This window comes from Gossypium hirsutum, chromosome D02, assembly GCF_007990345.1.
Source record: "Gossypium hirsutum isolate 1008001.06 chromosome D02, Gossypium_hirsutum_v2.1, whole genome shotgun sequence".
Taxonomy (NCBI): domain Eukaryota; kingdom Viridiplantae; phylum Streptophyta; class Magnoliopsida; order Malvales; family Malvaceae; genus Gossypium; species Gossypium hirsutum.
The window spans coordinates 23,956,462-23,979,589 of record NC_053438.1 but is presented as its reverse complement, the minus strand read 5'-3'; the positions used below and the strand labels follow the sequence as shown (position 1 = coordinate 23,979,589).

Here is a 23,128-nt window from a genome sequence, read left to right as displayed (position 1 = left end):
TGAAATAAAAAGTTGCCGTTATTTGGACCAGATAGGATTCTGCAAACTTTGAGTAAAATTCGAGGGATTTTTAGTATTTTAACCAATAAAAAATTCTCATTTAGCATTTTATTCTTTTGCAGCATTGTAGCTCAATTATGGGAGTCCGGCTATGAGATTAACCGAGTTGGTACCTTCTCGGTTGAAGCGGCCTGCTTTGTTCCTAGGCCTTAGCCCAATTTCAAGGTAGTCTAGCAAGCAAAAGTCAGCATCCCGATTCATCGTTGAAAAATTCAAATGAGAAATGAGTCAGCGAAACAAAAGAACACAGAAAATAAAGATTTAGGCCAAGGTATTTACACAGAAGAAGAAAAAATGGAGCAGAAGAACAAGTACAGCATAATAGTACCTACTTACAACGAGCGCCTCAACATTGCTCTCATCGTCTATCTCATCTTCAAACATCTCCGGTATTTCTCCCAACTTCAATTCTCTCTCCTTTAAAATTTTTTTTTTCTTTGATCGCTGAACTCTTAATTTTAGTATTTTTAACGTGCTCTATCGAGATCTGATTACATATCTCAAATTCGTGCTCTTTCTTCTGCCCCTCTTGTATTCATCGAGTTTATAAGTGGCGTCCCGTTCAGTATTTTCATTTTATGCAAATGATTTGAATTGGATAATGAGTATACATAAATATGACAATACTGTCATATTTAGTTTCTGTTTTCTGGAATAAATAAATTATCCGGCAATATATTGAAGCGCCTGTTGTTTTTATATAACTCTACACTTTCCCCCCGGATTTGGTGCCTATACATATGAATTAATTATACACTTAAACAGCCTTGTGAAATTAAACCGTAGGAGTTTAATCAATGATCCTATTTTTTGTCCTTTTAGTAGTATTCTTCTAGTCTTTGTAAATTCAAGTGGCTATATGTTAAAACTTCTCAAATTTTGATGTTCTTGGGGCCAAAGTTTTCACTACAAATCAGTACATTATTTGAATTAGTTTCCACCTTTCCCACTATGCCATTGCTTTGTGTCTGTCATGGGGCATAAAGGATTTATTTTCATATAAAATTAATGACAATGTAACTGGCCTAACACTCGCGAGATAAGTGTACCTACCTTAAAAACCTTTCCTCTTATACTGTGGTAGTTTGCAATATCTGTCATATTTATGTAACTACTTGTGATATTGCCTGGAGTAGGGATGTAGATTTTGAAATAATTGTTGTGGATGATGGGAGCCCTGATGGTACTCAGGAAGTTGTGAAACAACTGCAGAAACTTTATGGTGAAGATCGTATTGTAAGTTCCATTCTCATCTACCTTCAAAATTGGATCTATATGTAATCCGTCTTGCTGATCAATTCCTGTGCACCTCTGCTTCTGTTTCCTTACTGTTACAGCTATTGAGACCTAGACCTAAGAAGCTTGGATTGGGTAAGTAAGACCTATTCCCTTTCAGGAGTAATAGGTGGAGCTAACCTTTGGGTTGTTATCGGTTTCAACTTTCAGGAACAGCTTACATTCACGGTTTGAAGCATGCTTCTGGAAATTTTGTTGTAATCATGGATGCTGATCTGTCACATCATGTAAGTATGATTGTGTTTCTTTATACCTCTTCTACCGGTTAAATCCATTCACTTGTTTTCTATAATGTAAGATATCTTCAATCTTGTTTTGCAGCCAAAATATTTGCCATGCTTCATCAAGTGAGAAATCTTTTGGTTAACAACCCTTTTAAGGTTCATAATTGCGTCTAGTTTACTCAAACCTTTGTACTATTTTGGCCCGTGACATCTTATAGGAAGCAGTCTGAAACTGGTGCCAGCATAGTTACCGGAACACGATATGTCAAAGGTGGTGGCGTGCATGGATGGAATCTGATGCGCAAGCTAACAAGTAGGGGAGCCAATGTTCTTGCACAAACTCTTTTGTGGCCTGGTGTATCAGACTTAACTGGCTCTTTCAGGTATGTAAGAACTGATTTCAAGAAGTGACCATTTCAGACTGTCATAGGCTCGTAGCTTTATTGCTGACAATTCTTTTTCCTTCTATTGAAGGCTTTATAAGAAATCAGTGCTTGAAGATGTCATTAGCTCCTGTGTTAGCAAGGGATATGTATTTCAAATGGAGATGATTGTTAGGGCTTCAAGAAAAGGTTATCACATTGAAGAGGTATAACTAATTTCTTAGTTGTATTCTTATGAAGACAGATAGTCCAACTTCAAATGAACTGTTTTTATCATTGACTAGTTCACTTGGTTGTCAGCTTCGACAACTAACTTGGATGCTGATCACTTGTAGTCAGATTATTCTTTCAACTATATCTCTGCAAAGACGACTTTCATATTTTTCTTTGTCAATTGGATTTCATTATAGGGAGCATCATAAATTCTTCCACTTGCCAGTTGTGTGTGGGTTTCAAGTTGATTGGGAAAAGGTCTAGGATTCAATCCCTGTGTCTAAAACCCCTTCCCCATGATCCCATTGTAATGTAATGTAATTGCTTACTTGTATATATAAACTCTTCCACTTAGTTATGTTATGTCTTGTGTTGAACCAGATTGTACAGATATTTTCTACATTGGAGTTTGCTCGTATGGTTTTGGTTTTCTTCCTGTCCCTTCTTTAAGTCTTATAAGATTTGCAGTTCGTACATCAATAAGCCGTGCAGCTAAATAACTTATTTAATCCTTTGCATTTTCATTGATTTTGACTTTCTACCATTTACAGGTTCCAATAACTTTTGTTGATAGAGTGTTCGGAAGTTCAAAGCTTGGTGGATCAGAAATTATAGAGTATCTTAAAGGCCTTTCATATCTTTTGGTCACAACATGAGCCCTGAGATTGGCCGCGTAAGCTTTGCAGCGAACAATTTTTATGGCTTAGCTCTTACAAGTTCCTTTGTAACCTGACTTTTTGATGGCTAATGTAGTTGGTATTTTGCTACTGGATTGAAGATGTTATTCAATGGAATTGAAGATGCAAAACCTAGGGGATTGCATTTTACAGGCTTAACAACAAACTTTCTTCAGCTGTGTTTAGTAGTGTTTTGTAGAAGTATTTTTGACATGAAAACCACTTTTGAAGCAAAAAAGAATGCTAAACAAGCAATTTTGAAGAAAAAAATTGATTTTTTTCAAAAGCACTATTCTCGTAAAAGTTAAAATTTTTAGTTTTTTTCTTTCAAAAGTATTTTTGACAGTTTAATTATGTTTTTACCCCTCCAACACATAATACTTTCCCTCTTTGATTAATTGTTTAAAAAATATTTAAATTTTATTTTTCATATATTAAAATATTAACAGTAAATTATTTTTTATATTATTATTAAAATATCATAATATTAACTAATTTGAATATTATTTAAATGTTTATTTATTACATTATAACACTATGCTTAACATAGATATTTTTTTATTAAAAGCACTTTTTAACAACAATATTTAACACTTAAATCTTAACCTCAAAACCACTTTTTCGAAGGACTTTTTAAGAGCACTTAAAAAACAACGCCAAACTAGTCCTTGTTATATTTGCCGGTTATTGTTATTTCTGGTTAGTTTTTGGGTTATTGAAGAATGAGATGCAAATCCCCTAAGCTATTATTATTGCTCAGTCGTCAAGGATCAGCTGAAAGAAATTAGTGAATGAATAGAGGATAACATTTGAGCATCTGTTCATATTCAAATATTGAGAAACAAACATCTGGTAGAGCAACCAGAAGGAAACATAGTTTGGAGATGAAAAAAAATCTATGGTTGATATTCAAATACTTGAATAGAATCCCAAATTTCAGAGCTTACCAGCTCTTGTTTTCTTTTGAGTGGCAGTGACAGAGACAGGGAGAGGAGGCTTCTTATTCACTTTGTTCATGCTTCGGAGCAGGTACCTTGGTGTCTGAATCTCCACCGACTTCCTCAAGCTCTCCAGCTTCTTAGACGACCCTCTTCTTTTTGATGATTCAACCGTTACTCCAAGATGGTGCCCAGTCTTTGATTCATTCTGGGTTTCGCCTTTCTTCGTCTTAAGCCTCTCGTTTCTTCTCGCCGAGTATTCCTCGTAAAACCGACCTCTCTCGAACACTGGACAAGAATTGGTGACGCTGAGCACAGTCTTCTTGCCTAAACCAGCGGCTTCCGTTTCCCCATTTCCAAGTTCATCTCTAACCGTCCGAGCCAAAACTCGTAACTCACAAGAAATAGAGCGGTACTCGGGTCGAATCTCGGATTCTTCAATGCCCCAAGTAAGAATCGGCTTCTGGGATCTCGTTAAAGAACCTTTAACAAAAAAGAAACAAATAAGATGAAATGAAATGAAAACTATTAATGGTTTATAATAAAAGAAAAGAAAAAAGAACCTGGAGGGGTTTGCAGGGAGGCAGAGTTTGATGGAAGGGAGCGACGGGGTCGTAGGCGGATAGGCGATTTAGCAGCAAGTGGAGGTTTACTATCATATTTCATCTTCGACATGATTCAAAGATATCTTTTCTTTTTTCCCTTGCAGAAAAGAAAATGCACAGATTCAGAGAGAAACAGGGTATTGACCAAAACTTTATAACTTGTTTAAAATTTAAATTTTCGGTGGGGACTGGAGCGTTTCAAACGGTCATATTCTATTTTCTCATCTGACGGTCAACAATTAATTTGGATTCTTTCTCAGTTACCATTTTGATTACAATTACAATTTACGTTTAATATATATTTGCATTGGTTTAGCATTTCATATAAAAACGGTGGAATTTTTTAATTCCACTTTAAAAGTTGTCCTGTGTCATATTTTTATATTTATATTTTAATTATTTTATTATATTTTATAAGATATTTGTCATCATTTTAATTTTATTTATGAAATCTAAAAAATCCACCAATAATATATCATATATTTTTCTATTAATATTTAATACAAGAACTCAAAACACTTTTTCTTGATTTTTTTTTCAATTCAGCACATAAATTTAACAATTTTTATTTACATATAACTTAATAAAATTTATTTATTTATATATATAATAACTCAACAAAAGTTAGACAAATTGCTCTCAATATTATTGAACATATACGGTTAATTTAATTACTAGGTAGCAAAATCCTAATGCATAAAAATAAAGAATTTAAAATTTTTTAAATGCTAATTAGTTTAAATAAATTAAATTCATATAATTTATTTTCTTTTGTCGTTTTTTTTTCTCACTCCTCACTTCTTCCCTTCCTTCTCTTTTCTCACTCTTCCAAAGATTAATAGTTTTTGTTTTGATTTTCAATGTTAAATTTTGTTTGAACATTTCAAAGTGAATGAATTTGACCATTTGGTCACTAAGTCTCTGTCTTGAGATCGCTAGAACAAAATTCATTTAAAATTTGAATTTAAGAGTATGAGGTCTTGAGACATATTTGTATAGTTTCAAGACAATTGGTCTTTGTCATTTGTCTCAAGACAAAAGAACATCGAAGTTAGATAGTTTCAAGACAGTAACCCCTTGTCTTAAGACATTAAAACGTCGAAGCAAAATTAGGAAAATGGAGGGGGGGAAGGATTGGCCTCCAGACCTAGTCTTGATACATAAAAAATCTTGCCTCTTTACACAAAATGCAGTGTCCTGAAACATGCTAACTTCAAAGCTAAAAATTTCAAAATAATTTATGACTTATCTCGAGACACGGAAACCCCTATCTCGAGACATAAGTTTGAATTTTGACATTTGAGTTTGGATTTGAGTCCTAATAACATATCATAACCTTATAATTAGATGAAATAGAGTATTATATACTACGAATGCATGTAAATGATTTTATTAAAGGATTTATTGGTTATGCTATTGAAATTATGTCGAATTAGTTTGAGTTGCTTCAACAACGTAATGTGATGTCACATACTCGAATTCGATAATCGGGTCGAGTATGAGGTCTCACAGAACTTGTAAGCTTATCGAAAGGGATAAAACTCATATGGTTTAAGTGGATCTACAAGAAGAAAAGAAATACATATGGAAAAGTGGAAAGTTATAAAGCTAAACTTATAGCAAAATGGTATACTTAGAAAGAAGGTATCGATTATGAAAAAACATTCTCTCCAGTTGTCATGCTCAAGTCAATCTGTATATTGTTATCCATTGTGACGACTCTTAATTACGATATCTGACAAATGGATGTCAAGATAGCATTCTTGAACGAATATCTTGAAGAAAGCATCTATATATGATGCAACCCACCAAATATATAACTAAAGGAAATGTATATAAAGTTTGCAATCTACTTAGATCCATATATAGACTTAAGCAAGCATCCCGCTTATGGAATCAAAGTTTTGATCAAGTGATCAAAACTTTTGGATTTAAGCAAAATGTAGACGAACCTTGTGTTTATAAATGTATTAGGGATGAAAAGGTGATATTTCTCATTTTATATGCCGATGACATTCTACTAAATGGAAACGGTGTAGTGACATTATCATCGGTTAAATTGTGGTTAACTCAACAATTTATCATGAATGACTTGGGAGAAGCTAACTTCGTTCTAGGAATTCGAATCCTAAATGATCGAAAAAAAACAAAGTGATGCCATAATCACAAGCTTTATTCATAGACAAGATATTGGAATGTTATGCATAAGAAAGGTCCTAAGACAATGAAAGAAAAAGTACACATAAGAAAGGTTCTTTATGCTTCGACAATAAGAAGTCTCATGTATGCTATGTTATGCACACGTCCAAATATATGTTTCGTAATAAGGTTGGGGAGTCGATATCAAAAAAATCTCGATCTAAGAAACTAAGAAGTATTTAAGCATATACTCAAGTATTTACGGAGAACAATGGATTATATGCTTGTGTTTTTCGAAGGAGATCTTGCTCATATCAGTTATACTGATTTTGACTTCCAAATGTGTCGAGTTGTGTCTTTCTCCTAGGTGGCAGGTCCATAGTATGGAGCAGTGTCAAGTAAAATTGTACTACTTACTCTATTATGGAAGCCGAATATGTGGCTACTTTTGAGCCAAAAAAAGAAGCAATATGGCTTTGAAAGTTCCTTCCAGATCTTGAAGTAGTTCCTAGTATGAAAAAAACTATCACACAGTATTATGATAACAGTGCAACAATAGCAAACACCAAGGAAACCAAAAACTGTAAGAGGACAAGGCATATTGATAAAAAGTATCACATCATAAGGGAAGTAAAAGCAAATAGAGCAATGGATGTAGTCAAAGTCGCATCTGAAGACAACCTTCCGGACCTATTTACCAAGACTCCATTAGTTAAGAGTTTTGAGAAACATGTAGAAGGCAAGGGAATGCGAAATATAACTCATCTACTTCACTAGGGCAAATGAGAGACTATTGGATCTAGTGACCTAAGTGTAGTATATTCGTTTTGTATACTTATATTTTTCAAACAAATTGGTTTAATAAAAATATCCGTTAAATAGATTAATATCCTTTGTACATTGTCCTAAATATTTTTGCACGCAAAGAAAAATGGAAGAAAATACTTACACACTTATGACATGGTCATTGGACGAACACTGATTATGGAGCTTTCATAATGCTATGTAACTAGGGAGAGCTTAGTCTCAATACTATAGAGGAATGACTTCGTGATTGAATAAATTTATAATTAATATGAAAAAAGCTGGAACTTAATTATAAATTATTTTATCCCTTATTATATATGTCCAATTGGTCGTTGAAACCATAAATGAATTGCATGTAGAACCAAATGAACATAAATGTTTGCAAATGATGAAGTTAGAGAAATGGGTTGCAATTACATATGAATGTATTTTCTCACTAAGTATAGAAATGACTTGAGAATTAATTTAAGATTTCGAATTATTATTTAATTAATTATAATTAAATAATTAAATTTCAAAATTGAAATTAAATTAATTAGTCATTATGAATTCATTGAATATGGAAATTAAATATATTTCCTCATAGATTCTTTTACAGTAAAGTTGTCAAGACTCTAACAGAATTAGAATTGGGTTGAGAAAATTATTTAATTGAGAAATTAGTTTAGTTAATTTAATTAATCAAATAAATAATATTTAATTCTGGGAAATAGAAAACAAATATTCAGTTGGATTAAATTATAAAGTGTTGGGTCAAAGTTTAGGAAACATATATAATTGGATTCAATACATGAAAGGCCCAATTTCCCTCTTATGACATGTGAGGGACAACAACCCTAAGGGGATTTAAGAGCATGTGTCGCCCCCCTCTCTCCTAGTTGGAGTAAGGGAGTTTTTTTTTATTTAATAAATAGTATTTGTGTAAGTCTTGGTAAACTAGGATTCTCACATATCTCGCTATAAATAGATGACACTAGTAGAGCTACTAACACAAGTTTTCATCTATCACTATTTTGTGAGAAAGTAATGTGAATTTATTTTTTTAGAATAAATTCTACTTTCTAGGATTTACGATTTTTACCAATTTCTAGTGAGAAAATTACTTTCCCATTGAAAGTTGTAAAATTGTTTCTTGTTTTGTGTTTGGTTTGTGTTGTTCGAGCTTACACTTGTTGAAATTTGGGGTACGAGTATAGTGGAGAAGACCATTTGGTTGAAAGCCAGGAACAATTCAAACCCATCTCGCACAACGCACGTGTACTTTTCAATAAAATTTTATTACTATAAATATAAAAAACTGATTCGATTTAGAAATTTTTTAAACTTCCACTGTTACAATAAACCATTTCTTAACTTGAATTTTCCAACACATTTTGATTCTTGTTGTCCTGAGACATGCTCTAGATATCTTGAGAGTCTAATGTAAAATTGGCCTAAAATCAACATTTTAAAGCTATGAATGGTGATCATTCCCTACCTAACTAAGGCTAACATTCACCTATTACATAAACATCAATTTAACATTTAAGGTCATGATCAAAACATTCTAAAATCATAATAATTAATACATTACAACTAAACATAGTTGTATAATTAACTTAATACTTATAAACATGCATACTAATCCAATAATCTATTATCATTGAAATTCAATAAGTAAAACTTCATAGGTTCAAAACTAACCAAAATGTACCACTTAGACAAAATAACGTATTTGACTCATAAGTCAACCTATTAACCTAGAACATGTCATTTATAAACTAAGTTCAAAATGAAAATAACAAACATTTGCTAAGTTGAGGATTGAATCTTTGGATGCTTTTGAACTTATGATTGGATCAACACCTTATATAGGGGAGACATCTTATACAGGAGAGAGGGTTCAAACCCTCCATGGTCCATTGCAAAGAAATTTGGACTTTAGTTCGGTACCATCATTGGGAGCAATTTTGTGTTACTCTTAAAGAGAACATGGCAGTCCCCATAGTCTATGAATTTTATGCTTCGCTTAAACATTAGATAATTAGATATGGAACCAAGATTTATGTAACTATTGTTTTGGTTCAATGGGTGGAAGTCCCCTTAACTCCTAACGCAATATGTGAATTTTATGACACTCCATATTATGAAAGCGATTTTCTCACTAGTACTGATTTGGATAAATTTGAAAACATAGATATGGATAGTGTCATAAAATATTTGACTCGGGATAGGGGTAGTTGGAACTATAGGCCAAATACTAGGCTACCAACAAATTTCAATTAGGTGATTATGTTTCCTATCGCCAAAATATGGATACAATTCATTAGCACCAAAATTTCACTTGTATTAAATGTTTCTAACGTTAATGTCTTTTGAGTTGTTTTGCTATATGGTATTTTGTAGCGTAAACAGATCTGTTTAGGGCGTTGGATCTTCTGAGTAATGAAACAATGCATACAGAGCCAGAAAACTAAACTTTTTTTCCTCATCTTGTGATGGCACTATGCCAAAAGGCAAAAGTGCCAATGAGCAAAAATGAGCAGTTCATGAAGCCAACGAGGAACATAATTGGATATTCATTATGCACACAGCACATTGAGCTTCAATGAAAGAAAATTATTGAATGGAACCAAAGGAAGAAGGAGAAGATGGATGTTCTAGCATCACTCAAATGAAAAAAATCATTTAAGGGCTAGAAGAGGAGTCAGTGGAAGCATAGAAGCAAAGCTCGATGAAATGATTAGATGGATGCAGAGGACGAGACTTGTGGTCTAAGAATTTGCAAGAATGAATGGTTATGAGCTCTGAATTACCCTTTGGATATGTTCAGCTCGGCACCGATTCATGAGGTAGATGATGAGGGGGCCAATACTGAAGAGGAATGTGTTGCCCAAGAATACCCCGGGGTGGAGGACGAGTATGAGGTAACATTCCAACCATAATACTCCACGCAAAAAAGGGCCAGTTATCATAAACTTAGCAAGACAAACACATTTGAGAGGTGGGAGCTCCCACCAACAATACGTCTCGGGCAAGGGCAAGGTACCAATAGAGCAAAGGCGTGCTTCTCCTCTCGATGATTCGGAGGAGGATTAAATTTTAATTTTTTCTACTTTAGAGAGGATTGTATTAATTGGATGATTTTAAATTTTTTTTCGAGTAGTTAGGAATAGTAGTAATAATGGACAATTAGTTTTGTATTTTGTTTATGATTTCTATGTAGGAACCCAACATGAAGGAGGCACAAACAATTCAAGCTTTACACGATCAAAGGAGGAAGCACCCTCCATTGGTTGTTAGAACAAACACAATCAATCGGGTAACTTCTTGCCTTATCTTTTTATGGGATATTGGAAACAAGAAAATATATAGACTTTTTCAGCACCTTTTGAGCTCTAATTCATGCAGTTTCGTAGTAAATTTTGTCAAAATTCACACTTTAATTATAAAATAATCAATTTGTACTTAAATTATTAACATATTAAATTTTAATTATTGTTATAATAATTTTTCACAAATTTGGTTTATTTTCGACACTTTTGCACAAAAGGTGAAAATTGGCTTGATAGATACCTTGGAAGGCTTAAACCGTTGAGGAATTTTTGCATCAAGTGAACCAAGGGCAATATTAAATATTTTTCCAGCCAAGGTCGCTCCAAATGATGATAATTTTATATACTTTATATTTCATTTTTATCCAAATTAAATTGGGTTAAAAATTAATATAAAGCCTAAAGGAGAAAGTGGCCTAGTGTGCTAAGTATTGAAATTGATCCAATAACAAAATTTGCAGCCCAAAACTGACCCAATAAGCTGACCATATCAGCTTATTTATCTGATTAAATTAATTTCAAAATATCTCTCAAGTTTCCTTAAAATCCTATTCAAACCCCTCCACTTTTTGTGCCTTTGAAGATTTGCCCCAAGCTAAATTTAGCAAAGTTTGAAACATTCAAACTTTGCTCCATGTATGGCCAGCCAAGGGTAGTGTGTGGATGCTAATTATTTGTTATTTTTAGTAGCCACTCCCACATATAAATACACCTTTCACCTATAACTCAACACACCTTTATTCGCACACACATCTCTCTCTCTTTCACTCACTTTCTTTCCTTTGTTTTTACCTATTTCTTGTCCATTTCCCTTGTCGATTTCCCTCTTGAAAAAAAATTCGTGTTCCACCTTGGAATAGCATCATTCAATTGTTCGTGCAGGTCTCAGTTTAATAGAACGAGTAGAGAAGAAGAGGAGCGCACTAGTCTGGCTTTAGAGAAATACTGGATTTGCTTCCTAGATCCCTTCTCTTTAATTTTCTTGTTTATGTTGTAATCATGAATATGAATAATTGTTTTGTTCTTGTTCTTGATCTAATTAAAATGGATTAAATTAATTCATGTTAGATTGATCGCATTCTGTCCACTTGAATATTTAAAATCATGTTTGTGTTGTTATATGTCTTGGTAAGTTGTTCAATTAAAAAAACTACGCTTATGTTATACTTGCATTATAAAATGTAAGGTAATGAATGAATTAATTATTAAACATAATGAAATTAAAATTAATTGACATAGTATTTAATTGTTGCATGTTTAATCTTCTAAGATGGTTGAAGGTTAAATTAGCATTTGTATTAAATGATACATTAGCCTTCCATAACTTGCAAGATTATTATGATTAAATTGTTTCAATATAGAAATATATTTTTGCCTCACTTAATCTTATATGTTCTTATGAAGATTGATTAACTGTTTAAATTTACATTGAAAAATGTTCAAGAGACTGGTTAATTTAGTAAGTATGTATTTGCAGTAGTTAACAAATTACCACGTTGCCGTGAAAATATTCATAACAACATGAAAATGGGTTTAGTAATTATAAGTTAAGGAATGTAATTGATCTAGCACAATTATGTCATATTGATTAAAACTCATCTTTTGGAAATCGTGCATTGAATACTTTTTTTATTACTTAGTTAATTTTTAGTTTTTACAGCACTTCTTCAAAACAAAATATTTTTCCCATCACCAAAGTGTTTGATTTACATTTCATAAATATTTTTCTTTCACAATCCCCACGGGTACGATAACTTGACATTTACTTGTCACTTTATTACTTGTTGTGATAGTGTACACTTGCACATTTCTATTGTTCCAAGTTTTTGGCGCCGTTGCTGAGGACTGTTTTAAAAGACATTATTTGTGAAATTGTTAATTTTGCATTTTGGTCTATTTTTTTCTGTTAAATTTTAATTCTATTTTTTTGTGTTTGTTTCAGGTGTTTATGGGTATTGATCAAATTATTGACTTACTCCTTGTAGGCTTTGAAATTGAAAGAAATTTCAAACAAAGGAGAAGACAAGCGAACCAAAGAAGGACTGAAGAGATGAATTTCAAAAATCAAAACTAAAATCCATGAGGAACATTCGCTTACAATACTCACAATTCAATTATTGTTGTCGATGACAGAAACTGTGCCATTCGATAATATGTCATTCATCTATTTAACGAGCTCAATTCGAGTATTAGGAGACTCAAAATTGAGGCACAACAATTCAAGTTGAAGCCGGTCATGTTCCAAATGTTGCAAAATATGAGTCAATTTAGTAGGGTTCCTACTGGATCCACATCTTCATCTTTGGCTACTCATGTAAGTGAGAGACTCATTTAAACTAGTCAGGGTGGCCGAGGACGCGTTGAGACTGATATTATTTCCATACTCCTTAAGAGATAGAGCACAAGCATGGTTGAACTCCCTACCGTTCGGTTTCATAACTACATGGCAAGAGTTGGTTGAATGTTTCTTAATGAAATATTTTCCTCTATCTTTGACTACCAAGACCCGAAATGAAATCACTTCATTTCAACAACTTGATGAAAAATCTTTATATGAGGCATGGGAGCGATTCAAGAAGTTATTACAAAAGTGCCCTCATCATAGCATTCCTTACTATGTTCAAATGAAGACTTTCTGTATTGGTCTCAATATTCATACTAGAATGATGATGGATGATTCGACAAATGGAGCCATTCTGTCTAAGTCTTATAACATTGCTTATGAGATTATTGAAGGAACTACCAGCAATAACTATCAGTGGCCAACCGACCGAGTAGCCTCAAAAAGACGAGTAGCAGTAGTACATAAAGTGAACACAGTTGCTTCTTTGGCGGCCCAGGTATCCTCTATTTCTTCTATGCTTAAGAACATAACTATTGATGGTTTCAACGGTAATCTGACAGGTCAGCAGCCGAACCAGTTCAAGAATATTTCTTGTGAATATTATGGAGATGGCCATTTCTTTTAAAATTGCCCATCGAATCAAGAGTCAAAATATTACATGGGAAATCAGAATTGGAATGGTTTACAATCAAATTCTTACAACTCTTCATGGAAAAATCATCCAATTTCTCCATGGAGTAATCAATGGGCGGACCATAACGACTCTTCTATGCCATTTGGACCAAATTATACACTAAGATATTCTCAACAAGTGCAACAACCCCCACCAACTGAATCTTCAAGTGATCTTGAGAATCTGTTGAAGGCATACATAGCGAATAATGATGCCACTTTAAGAAATCTAGAGAATCAAATGGGTCAGGTAACCAATGAACTTCAAAATAAACCATAAAGAGCTTTTCCCAACGATTCTGAAAATCCAAGAATTTCAGGGAAAGAACATTGCAAAGCAATCACTTTGCCAAGTGGAAAGACATTGGAGCCCAAAGTGGATGAAGTTCAAAATGAGCCTGTTATAGCTCAAGAAAAAGAGGAAGTTTAACTGAGTGTTGAAAGTCTTGTATCACAGAAGTCAGATTCAGTGATGCTTAATAGGGTAAACTCTAAACTAGTTAGGTCTGATTACCTAACACCCTTGTCAGAGGTAGAAAAATTTCCATAGAAGAGTTGTCTGTTAAAGCTACGATTCTACCACTGCCATATCCTTAATGATTCTAGAAGCAGTAGCAGGATACTTAATTGAAAGAAATTTTTGATGACGAGGTGACTTTTAATGACTTCGATGCTGCTGTAACACCCCAAAATTTCAAATTTCGTTATTATGAAAATATGCCACAAATATCTGTCAGCTTCAGTGGTTAAGTGTGAGATCCCAAGTTCAAGCCTTACTTGGGCAGAGTTTGGTATTTATATAAATAAAGCCTTAACCTTATGCAAAAGAGTTAAGTTTATTTGTTGGTAAGTTTATATCAGAATGGGCCTGCTGGTCTGGTGGTTAAGTGGAGTGTTGGAGGTCCTATGTTCAATTCTATGTGATGGCGTGGAGACAGTATTTTTGCTCCAATTTCGGCCAAGAGTTGTGTTGGGGCAAAATTCTGAGTAGTTGTGTTTTAGTGGGTTAATAGAGAGTGATTTTTGGAGATAATTGGGGAGAGGTTATTAGAAAATAATCAGATTATCTTTTTGTTGTAAAAAAAAATAGAGTTTCGATTTTCTCTCTAATTTCTTAAACTTTTTCTGACATTTTCTTCTTCTTCTTTTTTTTCTTCTCTCCCGATTCTTTCCCCTAGTTGCTACCGAAATTTCCATTATTTTTCCCCTTCCGTTTCTTTCTTTTTTTTCCAATTGATTCGGTTGTTCGTTGTTGGTTGCGCTTGTTCGGTAAGTAACGGTTTTGTCTATTGTTAATATTGCTTGGTTAATCTCTAAAAGGGGGATTCCTTTTTGGTGTTTAGGAGTTAATCAAGGGGCTAGTGGTTTTGAATCGACGTTGTGATTATGCGAAGTCATGGTTACTCAAGTGAGGTAAGGGTTTTGTTAGGTTTTTAGTTGAGTTCCTTGCAAAATTGGTTGATTAAAAACTAATTAAGTGATTAATCTGCAGATATGTTGGTTGATTTTTAGCTTCTGGAGGCTTAGGAGTGCTTACGCATCAGAAACGATACCAGGTGTGTACCCGAAACGTAGAAAACAGGATTCGGTGAAAAGCCAAAATTACTTGTTGTCGAGTAATAAGAAAAATAAGAGAAAATGATGCAAAAAAATTGTAGAGAAAGGAAATAAGGGTGTTATAAACTTGGAAGTCAACATTTTGCACTAAAATAGTTTTGCACAGCAGCAGTAGTCTAACTTTGAAAAATCATAAAAAATAGTGGAAATTGAGTTAAAGGTTGAATAAAATATGAAATTAAATTTTATTGAGTCTAGTTTTTTATGGAAGAAACAGTGTAAGCAATGGAATTGTAAATTATGAGATATAATAAAGTTTGTGAGACAAGGTCAGAATGATTTCGGGTTTCCCTGTTCTGACTTTGGAAAATCATCACAAATTGTAAAAAAAATTTAAAAGTTTAAATCCTTAATAGGTCTATTTTCAAGAGAAACAAACAGAAATATCATCCAAATTTTGTACTAAGAGATAAATAATTTTTAGTAAGGAAATGTTGAAGCTGTCAAATAGAAGAATAGGGATAACTTTGAAGATTTTACTGTACTTATTTGATAAGCTATAAATTCTAAAAATTTTATGGTAGAAAGGTATTTGAGTCTAGTTTTGAAAACATCAAGCGGATTTTAATTTGGAATTCTGTAGCTCCAGATATAAATAATTTAGTGAAAATGACTAAAGTAGATAGCTTTGAATGAACATATAAGTAAATAGTGAAAACATATATGACTATTTAGCTAGCATGGGTTATATTAAAAATGGATCACACGGCCAATGTCAATTTGGGCTGAGTGGGCCACACGGGCTTGTGGGCCCATTTTTATCGAAATGTTTCTAAGGTTGCATGGGTCACCCAAATCAACTGTGAACCTACTATAAGGTCGGTAAGTGCTACTGAGACCCCTAAATGTGTGGAATTGGCTGAATGATATCTGTACTGAGCATGTTAATATATGAACTAAATATATGTACTGAAATTGCATAATAACATATCATCCATGGTATGTTGCGTTGTATTGGGTTGGGGGTTATTATTCGGAGGAAGTGTACTGAAAGGCTTTAAGTCTAATTTACTGGCAACTCAGCTGCAAACTACTATTTTGTGCCACATTCGGTACTACTTGGAGTGGAGGGATAGATGGGTAGATTATATCCCCACATGGAGTGTAGGGTTGAATGGAGATGGTGTGTAGAGGCTGGTTGGGTAGGATTATGCTACTGCATAACTATTACTGCTACTGATATTGTGATAGGCTAAGGCCCTATTGCATTTTTGACACTGTACTGAGATGGGTTAAGGCCCAAACTGTCACTGATATTGAAAAGGGCTTAGGCCCAAGACTGTTCAACTGTGCACTGTGAATACTGAGTGTTTGTTTGTTTCTTTGGGATTACACACTGAGTTTACGTAAAATCACCCTTTTTGTTTAATGTGCATAGGTAATCCCCAAACTTAGACGGATCGGTGCGACGGAGGACTTAGAGGTGACCATAGTAATTTTTGGACTTCATGGTTTTCAATTTACGATTTATGAGTTGATTATTATTGATTATTTGGGTTGTAATTTAAGGACCCTTTGAGACTTTGGTTTTAAATTTGGGTTTTTATTTATTTATTTTACTTTATGGATTTATACCTATTGGTCGTAGGAAATTCGATTTTCAAGAAGTTAAAGTATTTTCTAAACGCTTGATCACTTAGACTATTTTATTAAAGCTTCCGCAACGAGGGATGTTTCAAAACAAATTTTTTAAATGAATAAAGACTAGTTCCTAAGTTTTAACAAAGGTTTACAAAAGATAATAACATGGAATGTTTTCATTGTAACAATGAGGTTTCAAAAGCACTATCGTGTGACATTGCCAGATACAGTCATAACGTCTAGGCTGGGTTTGGGGTGTTTCATTTAGTGGTATCAAAGCCAGGTCGCAAAACTCGACTGTGGATTATGGGTTTTACTGAGCAAGTGGTACACTGAGTCTCCGGTGCCGATCCTGTAAGTATTCTGAACTGTGATTTGTTTTAAACTGAAACTATTATGGATAGTATATTGTGAAACTATTATAGGTAGTAAACTGTACTGAAAACACTCTAGTTAGTGTATACTAAAAATTGTAGAGAAACTGAAAACTGTAGTGAGACTGCGATTTATGAAAATGAACTCTGAATAATCGATATTTTTTACATAAAATATTTGTTAATAAAAACTGGAACTGTAACTAATTCATAAAACTGTTAATACAGATAAACGTGATTAAACAATGAGCACATGAGGTATCCACGGATGAGATACTAGAGGCCGAGGTAGAGGCTGTAAAGGAGCTTGAGCTGAGTCTTCTTCACTGGGTAGCATGCCAAATTTGGATACGAGTGAGGCGCCAGTGTCGCCTACTACTGAGAGGGTCACTGGGCCCAATACTAGATCTAAGGGCTGAGGGTCAGTTACAGAACGACTCTGATCTAATGGAGCTGAGCTCTTCAGGGTGTCACTGGAGTTGCCCCTAATGTTGCCGAGTACTAGATTGAGGCCACGGAGAGGATTATGGATGATTTAGACTGCACCCCAGAGAAGAAATTAAAAAGTGCAGTCTCACTGTTGAGGGATGAGGCTTATCAGTGGTGGCTAACTGTTAAGGAAGGCACTCAGCCCAAGCGTTTGACCTGGGAGTTCTTTAAGATCGCCTTCTAGGGGAAATATATAAGGGTGAGCTACGTGGATGCCCGTAAGAGGGAATTTTTAAATTTGACTCAGGGAGATCAATCAGTGGCCGAGTATGTGGCCGAGTTCCTGCGACTGACCTGCTATGCTCGAAGGACAGTGACCTCTAAATATGAGCGATGTATTCATTTCTGCAGAGGAAGCATTATTTTTCTACACTGGTGGAGAAGGCGAAGATCGTCGAAGAGGTTAAGCGCGCTGAGCGTTAGAACCGTGACCGCAAGAGGGGTAAAAACAAGAGAGATTCAGAGCCTTCAAGTTTTGCATAAAGGCCTAAGAAAAAGGCCAGAGTTGATGGTCCAATTAGAGCTGTGCCCCTTGTTACTATTATTGGAATACAGCCATGTACTGATTGTTGTAGACACCATCAGGACAAGTGTTGGAGAAGGACTGGGGCGTGCTTGCGGTGTGGGTCATTAGAACACCGTATTAGGGAGTGTCCGCTGAGGTCCAATTAGATGCAAGGTCCGGATACTGGTACGACATAGTAACAAAGGGTAGTGCAGCAGCCACCGAGGGCCTGTGGACAGGCAGAGGTGGTAATGGTATGTGTCATGGGTAGAGAGCACCGGGCAGAGGTGCTGGACAGGCTGAGGCGAGGCAGTTGGCCCTAGTTTTTTGCTACTTGTCACCGAGAGGATGGAGATGCTCTGGACGTCATCACAGGTACATTCTTTATTCTTGATGTATCGTTTATTGTCCTGATAGACATAGGGTCTATTCACTCATACATAACTAGCAACATATCTGGAAACTTGGGGATTTTAGTTGAAAACACTACGAGTGAGGTTACGGTACAGAGCCCGTTAAGGCAATCTATTAGAGTTAGCAAACTGTATAGGGACGTTCCTTTAGTGGTACAAAGGGCAATCTTTCTGGCTAATTTGATGGAGCTTCCATTTGGGGAGTTAGCCCTAATTTTAGGGATGGACTGGTTTGTCAAGCATCGTGTTAGCTTGGATTATGCGACTAAGAGGGTTGTAATAAGGATTGAGGAGGATAAAGAGGTCGTCATGATTGGAGAATGTCGGAATTACTTATCTAATGTGATCTCTCCACTGATGGTAGAGAAGATGGTTCGTAAGGGATGTGAGGCATTCTTGGCCTACATAAGTGTTTCAGATTCTAGGGATTCTACAGTTAAGGATATCAGAACGGTAAAGAATTTTCTGGATGTCTTTTCGGAGGAGCTATTGGGGTTACCTCCGAATCGCGAGTTAGAATTTAGGATTGAGCTACTTCTAGGTACAACTCTAATGCCCATTGCTCCGTATTGAATGACACCGAAGGAGCTTGTGGAGCTTAAGGCTCAGATTCAGGTTGATTTTTGAGACAGTTGGGAGGATTATCTGCCGCTTGCGGAGTTTGCCTATAATAACAGTTTCCAGTCTAGCATCCAGATGGCACCTTACGAGGCACTGTATGGTCATAAGTGTCGCACTCCTTTATGTTGGACTGTGTTGGATGAGGGACGTGTTCTAGGTCCTGAGTTAGTATCAGAGACTAAGGATAAGGTTAGACTGATTCGGGATCATCTGAAAGCGGCATCTGACAGGAAAAAAATCATATGCGGATCGAAAGCGTCGAAAGATTGAGTATTCCGTGGGGGACTTTGTATTTCTCAAGGTCTCACCAAGGAAGAAGGTACTGAGGTTTGGTCGTAAGGGCAAGTTGGGCCCTAGGTTTATTGGACCTTATCGTATTCTAAAGTGAGTGGGACCGATTGCTTATCAATTGGAGCTACCTCCGGAGTTGGATCGGATTCATAACGTGTTTCACGTCTCTATGTTAAGGCGTTACCGCTCTGATCCTACACATGTTGTTCCAGTGGAGGAGATGGAGGTTAGGCTAGATTTGACCTTTGAGGAGGAGCCGATTCAGATTCTGGATCGAGAAGTAAAGGTTCTAAGGAGGAACTCTATTCCTCTGGTAAAGGTTCTGTGGATTAATCATAACATCGAGGAGGCCACGTGGGAGCCTAAGGATGCAATGCGTCATCAATATCTTTACCTATTTTGATCAAGTAAATTTCGAGGATGAAATTTTCTTTTAGGAGGGTAGAATTGTAACGTTCCAAAATTTCTAATTTTTTATTATGAAAATATGACACAAATATCTATCAGCTTCAGTGGTTAAGTGTTCTGGGTGTATGTGTGAGGTCCCACATTCAAGCCTTACTTGGGCAGATTTTGGTATTTTTATAAATAAAGCCTTAAGTTTAATTGTTGGTAAGTTTATATCAGAATGGGCCTTTTGGTCTGGTGGTTAAGTGGAGTCTTGGGGGTCATGTGTTCAATTCTCTGTTATGGCGTGGGGACAGTCTTTTTGCTCCAATTTCGGCTAAGGGTTGTGTTGGGGCAAAATTCTGAGTAGTTTTGTTTTAGTGGGTTAATAGGGAGTGATTTTAGGAGATAATTGAGGAGAGGTTATCAGAAAATAATCTGATTATCTTTTTGTTGCAAAAAAATAGAGTTTTAGTTTTCTCTCCAATTCCCCAAACTTTTTTTGACATTTTTTTCTTCTTCTTTTTTCTCTCATCTGTTGATTCTTTCCCCTAGTTGCTGCTGAAATTTCCATTATTTTTTCCCGTTTTGTTTCTTTTTTTTCCAATTGATTCGGTTGTTCATCATTGGTTGCATGTGTTCGGTAAGTAACAGTTTTGTCTATTGTTAATCGTTCTTGGTTAATCTCTAAAAGGGAGATTCCTTTTTGGGGATTAGGAGTTAATCAAGGGGCTGGTGGTTTTGAATCGACTTTGTGTTTGTGCGAAGTCATGGTTAATCAAGCAAGGTCAGGGTTTTGTTAGGTTTTTATTTGAGTTCCTTCCAAAATTGGTTGATTAAAAACGAATTAAGTGATTAATTTGGAGATATGTTGGTCAATTTTTAGCTTTTGGTGGCTTAAGAGTGCTTACGCATTAAAATGATACTAGGTGTGTACCTGAAATGTAGAAAATTGGATTCGGTGAAAAGCCAAAATTGCTTGCTGTCGAGTAATAAGAGAAATAAGAGAAAATGATGTGAAAAAAATTTTAGAGAAAGGAAATAAGGGTGTTATAAACTTGGAAATCAACATTTTACACTAAAATAATTTTGGACAGTACGAATAGTCTAACTTTCAAAAATCATAAAAAATAGTGGAAATTGAGTTAGAGGATGAATAAAATATGAAATTAAATTTTATTGAGTCTATTTTTTATGGAAGAAACAGTGTAAGCAATGGAATTGTAAATTATGAGATATAATAATGTTTGTGAGATAAGGCAGAATGATTTTGGGTTTCCCTATTCTGAATTTCCAAAATCATCACAAATTGTAAAAAACTAATTAGGAACATAAATTTAAAATTTTAAATCCTTAATGGGTCTATTTTCAAGAGAAACAAACAAAAATATCGTCCAAATTTTGTACTAAGAGATAAATAATTTTTAGTAAGGAAAGGTTGAAGCTGTCAAACAGTGGAATAGGGATAACTTTGAAGATTTTAATGTACTTATTTGATAAGCTATAAATTCTAAAAATTTTATGGTAGAAAGGTATTTGAGTCTAGTTTTGAAAACATCAAGCGGATCTTAATTTGGAATTCTGTAGCTCAAGATATAAATAATTTAGTGAAAATGACTAAAGTAGACAGCTTTGAATCAACATATAAGTAAATAGTGAAAACATATATGAATATTTAGCTAGCATGAGTTACATTAAAAATGGATCACACAGCCAAGGCCAATTTGGGCCGAGTGGGCCACAGACGCGTGCAGGCCCACACGGGCACACATAGGTGTGTGGGCCCATTTTTACCAAAATATTTCTAAGGTTGCATGGGTCGCCCAAGTCGACTGTGAACTTATTGTAAGGTCGGTAAGCACTACTTAGACCCCTAAATGTATGAAATAGACTGAATGATATCTGTACTGAGCATGTTCATATCTGAATTGAATATATGTACTGAAATTGCATAATGGCATATCATCCATGGTATGTTGCAATGCATTTGGTTGCTGGTTGTTATTTAGAGGAAGTGTACTGAAAAGCTTTAAGCCTAATTTACTGGCAGCTCAGCTGCAAACTACAGTTTTGTGCCGCAGTCGGTACTACTTGGAGTGTAGGGATGGGTGGGTTGATGATATCCCCACCTGGAGTGTAGGGTTGGACGGAGACCGTGTGTAGAGGCTGGTTGGGTAGGATTTTTCTACTGCATAACTGTTACTGCTACTGATACTGTATGGGATAAGGCCCTACTGCATTTTTGACACTGTACTGAGATGGGATAAGGCCCAAACTGTCACTGATATTGAAAAGGGCTTAGGCCCAAGACTGTTAAACTGTGCACTGTGAATACTAAGTGTTTGTTTGTTTTTGCAGGATTACACACTGAGTTTACGTAAAATCCCCCTTTTTGTATAATGTGCACAGATAATCCCCAATCTTAGAAGGATCGGTGCGACGGAGGACTCAACAGTGACCACAGTAATTTTTGGACTTCATGGTTTTCAATTTACGATTTATGATTTGATTATTATTTATTATTTGGGTTGTAATTTAAGGACCCTCTGGGACTTTGGTTTTAAATTTGGGTTTTTATTTATTTATTTTACTTTATGGATTTATAACTGCTGGTCATAGGAAATTTGGTTTTGAAAAAGTTAAAGTATTTTCTAAACACATGATCACTTAGACTGTTTTATTAAAGCTTTCGCAACAAGGGATGTTTCAAAACAAATGTTTTAAATGAATAAAGATGACTTTCTAAGTTCTAATAAAGGTTTACTAAAGATAATAACATGGAATGTTTTCATTGTAACAACGAGGTTTCAAAAGCACTATCGTGTGACATTGCTAGATACGGTCATAACGTCTAGGCTGGGTTTGGGGTGGTACAGCTGCTAAATCCCTAGATATAGTTGAAGACTGCTCTGCTTTTCCAAGATGGAATCACTAGCTTCTATAGAACTGGACGATTAGCCAAGTGGTTATGAGGACAACAAATGTTTGGCTTGGTTAGAAGCTAATTCGAAGGAATTCACTCAAGAAGTTCCACTCGAATCATTAGAGTTATCATCTCAGGAGTATATGCAACTGAAGTCATTGATTGAAGAGCCAGCTGAATTAGAACTGAAGATTTTGTCTCCTCATTTTGAAATATGACTATTTAGGTCTGTCTTTAACTTTACCTGTCTTTATT

The 23,128-nt window shown here is 35.0% G+C and overlaps 2 protein-coding genes and 1 non-coding gene across 6 annotated transcripts; 1 reads left to right on the top strand and 2 right to left on the bottom strand.

The window, feature by feature from the left end:
* The first annotated feature begins 19 nt into the window (after window positions 1-19).
* Window positions 20-3,015, top strand: LOC107910686 (dolichol-phosphate mannosyltransferase subunit 1). Of its 4 annotated transcripts, XR_005910364.1 has the most exons (10): window positions 20-449; window positions 1,197-1,296; window positions 1,398-1,431; window positions 1,507-1,583; window positions 1,678-1,703; window positions 1,799-1,963; window positions 2,055-2,169; window positions 2,374-2,434; window positions 2,558-2,591; window positions 2,728-2,943. XR_005910364.1 is itself a non-coding variant. In XM_016838645.2 (9 exons), exons 1-8 carry the CDS (start codon window positions 277-279, stop codon window positions 2,830-2,832), a joined length of 795 nt encoding a protein of 264 aa, XP_016694134.1. In that variant the 5' UTR covers window positions 20-276; the 3' UTR covers window positions 2,833-2,849; window positions 2,930-3,015. The 4 variants fall into 4 exon arrangements, 2 of the variants coding, with proteins under 2 accessions (XP_016694134.1, XP_016694133.1); XR_005910363.1 differs by having other exon boundaries at window positions 2,374-2,591; XM_016838645.2 differs by lacking the exons at window positions 2,374-2,434; window positions 2,558-2,591 and having other exon boundaries at window positions 2,728-2,849; window positions 2,930-3,015.
* A 634-nt stretch (window positions 3,016-3,649) lies between these two features.
* LOC107910687 (uncharacterized) lies at window positions 3,650-4,596 on the bottom strand. The gene is made up of 2 exons (XM_016838647.2): window positions 4,355-4,596; window positions 3,650-4,274 (listed from the first exon to the last, which is right to left on the bottom strand). The coding sequence occupies exons 1-2, from the start codon at window positions 4,464-4,466 to the stop codon at window positions 3,790-3,792; spliced, it is 597 nt and encodes a 198-aa protein (XP_016694136.1). The 5' UTR covers window positions 4,467-4,596; the 3' UTR covers window positions 3,650-3,789.
* Window positions 4,597-13,158: 8,562 nt separating this feature from the next.
* On the bottom strand, window positions 13,159-13,264 carry LOC121215172 (small nucleolar RNA R71). Its single transcript, XR_005910901.1, has one exon. It is a non-coding gene; the product is annotated as a small nucleolar RNA R71 (small nucleolar RNA).
* Window positions 13,265-23,128: the final 9,864 nt, after the last annotated feature.

What these genes read in the sequence shown, in the direction of transcription:
- LOC107910687 (XM_016838647.2), bottom strand. Translation starts at nt 4,466, where the DNA reads ATGTCGAAGATGAAATATGATAGTAAACCTCCACTTGCTGCTAAATCG. An exon ending in CTCCCTGCAAACCCCTCCAG is followed by an intron (nt 4,275 to 4,354) that starts GTTCTTTTTTCT and finishes TTTTTGTTAAAG; the next exon opens with GTTCTTTAACGAGATCCCAG.
- LOC107910686 (XM_016838645.2), top strand. Translation starts at nt 277, where the DNA reads ATGAGAAATGAGTCAGCGAAACAAAAGAACACAGAAAATAAAGATTTA. An exon ending in ATGCTGATCTGTCACATCAT is followed by an intron (nt 1,584 to 1,677) that starts GTAAGTATGATT and finishes CTTGTTTTGCAG; the next exon opens with CCAAAATATTTGCCATGCTT. An exon ending in GACTTAACTGGCTCTTTCAG is followed by an intron (nt 1,964 to 2,054) that starts GTATGTAAGAAC and finishes CTTCTATTGAAG; the next exon opens with GCTTTATAAGAAATCAGTGC.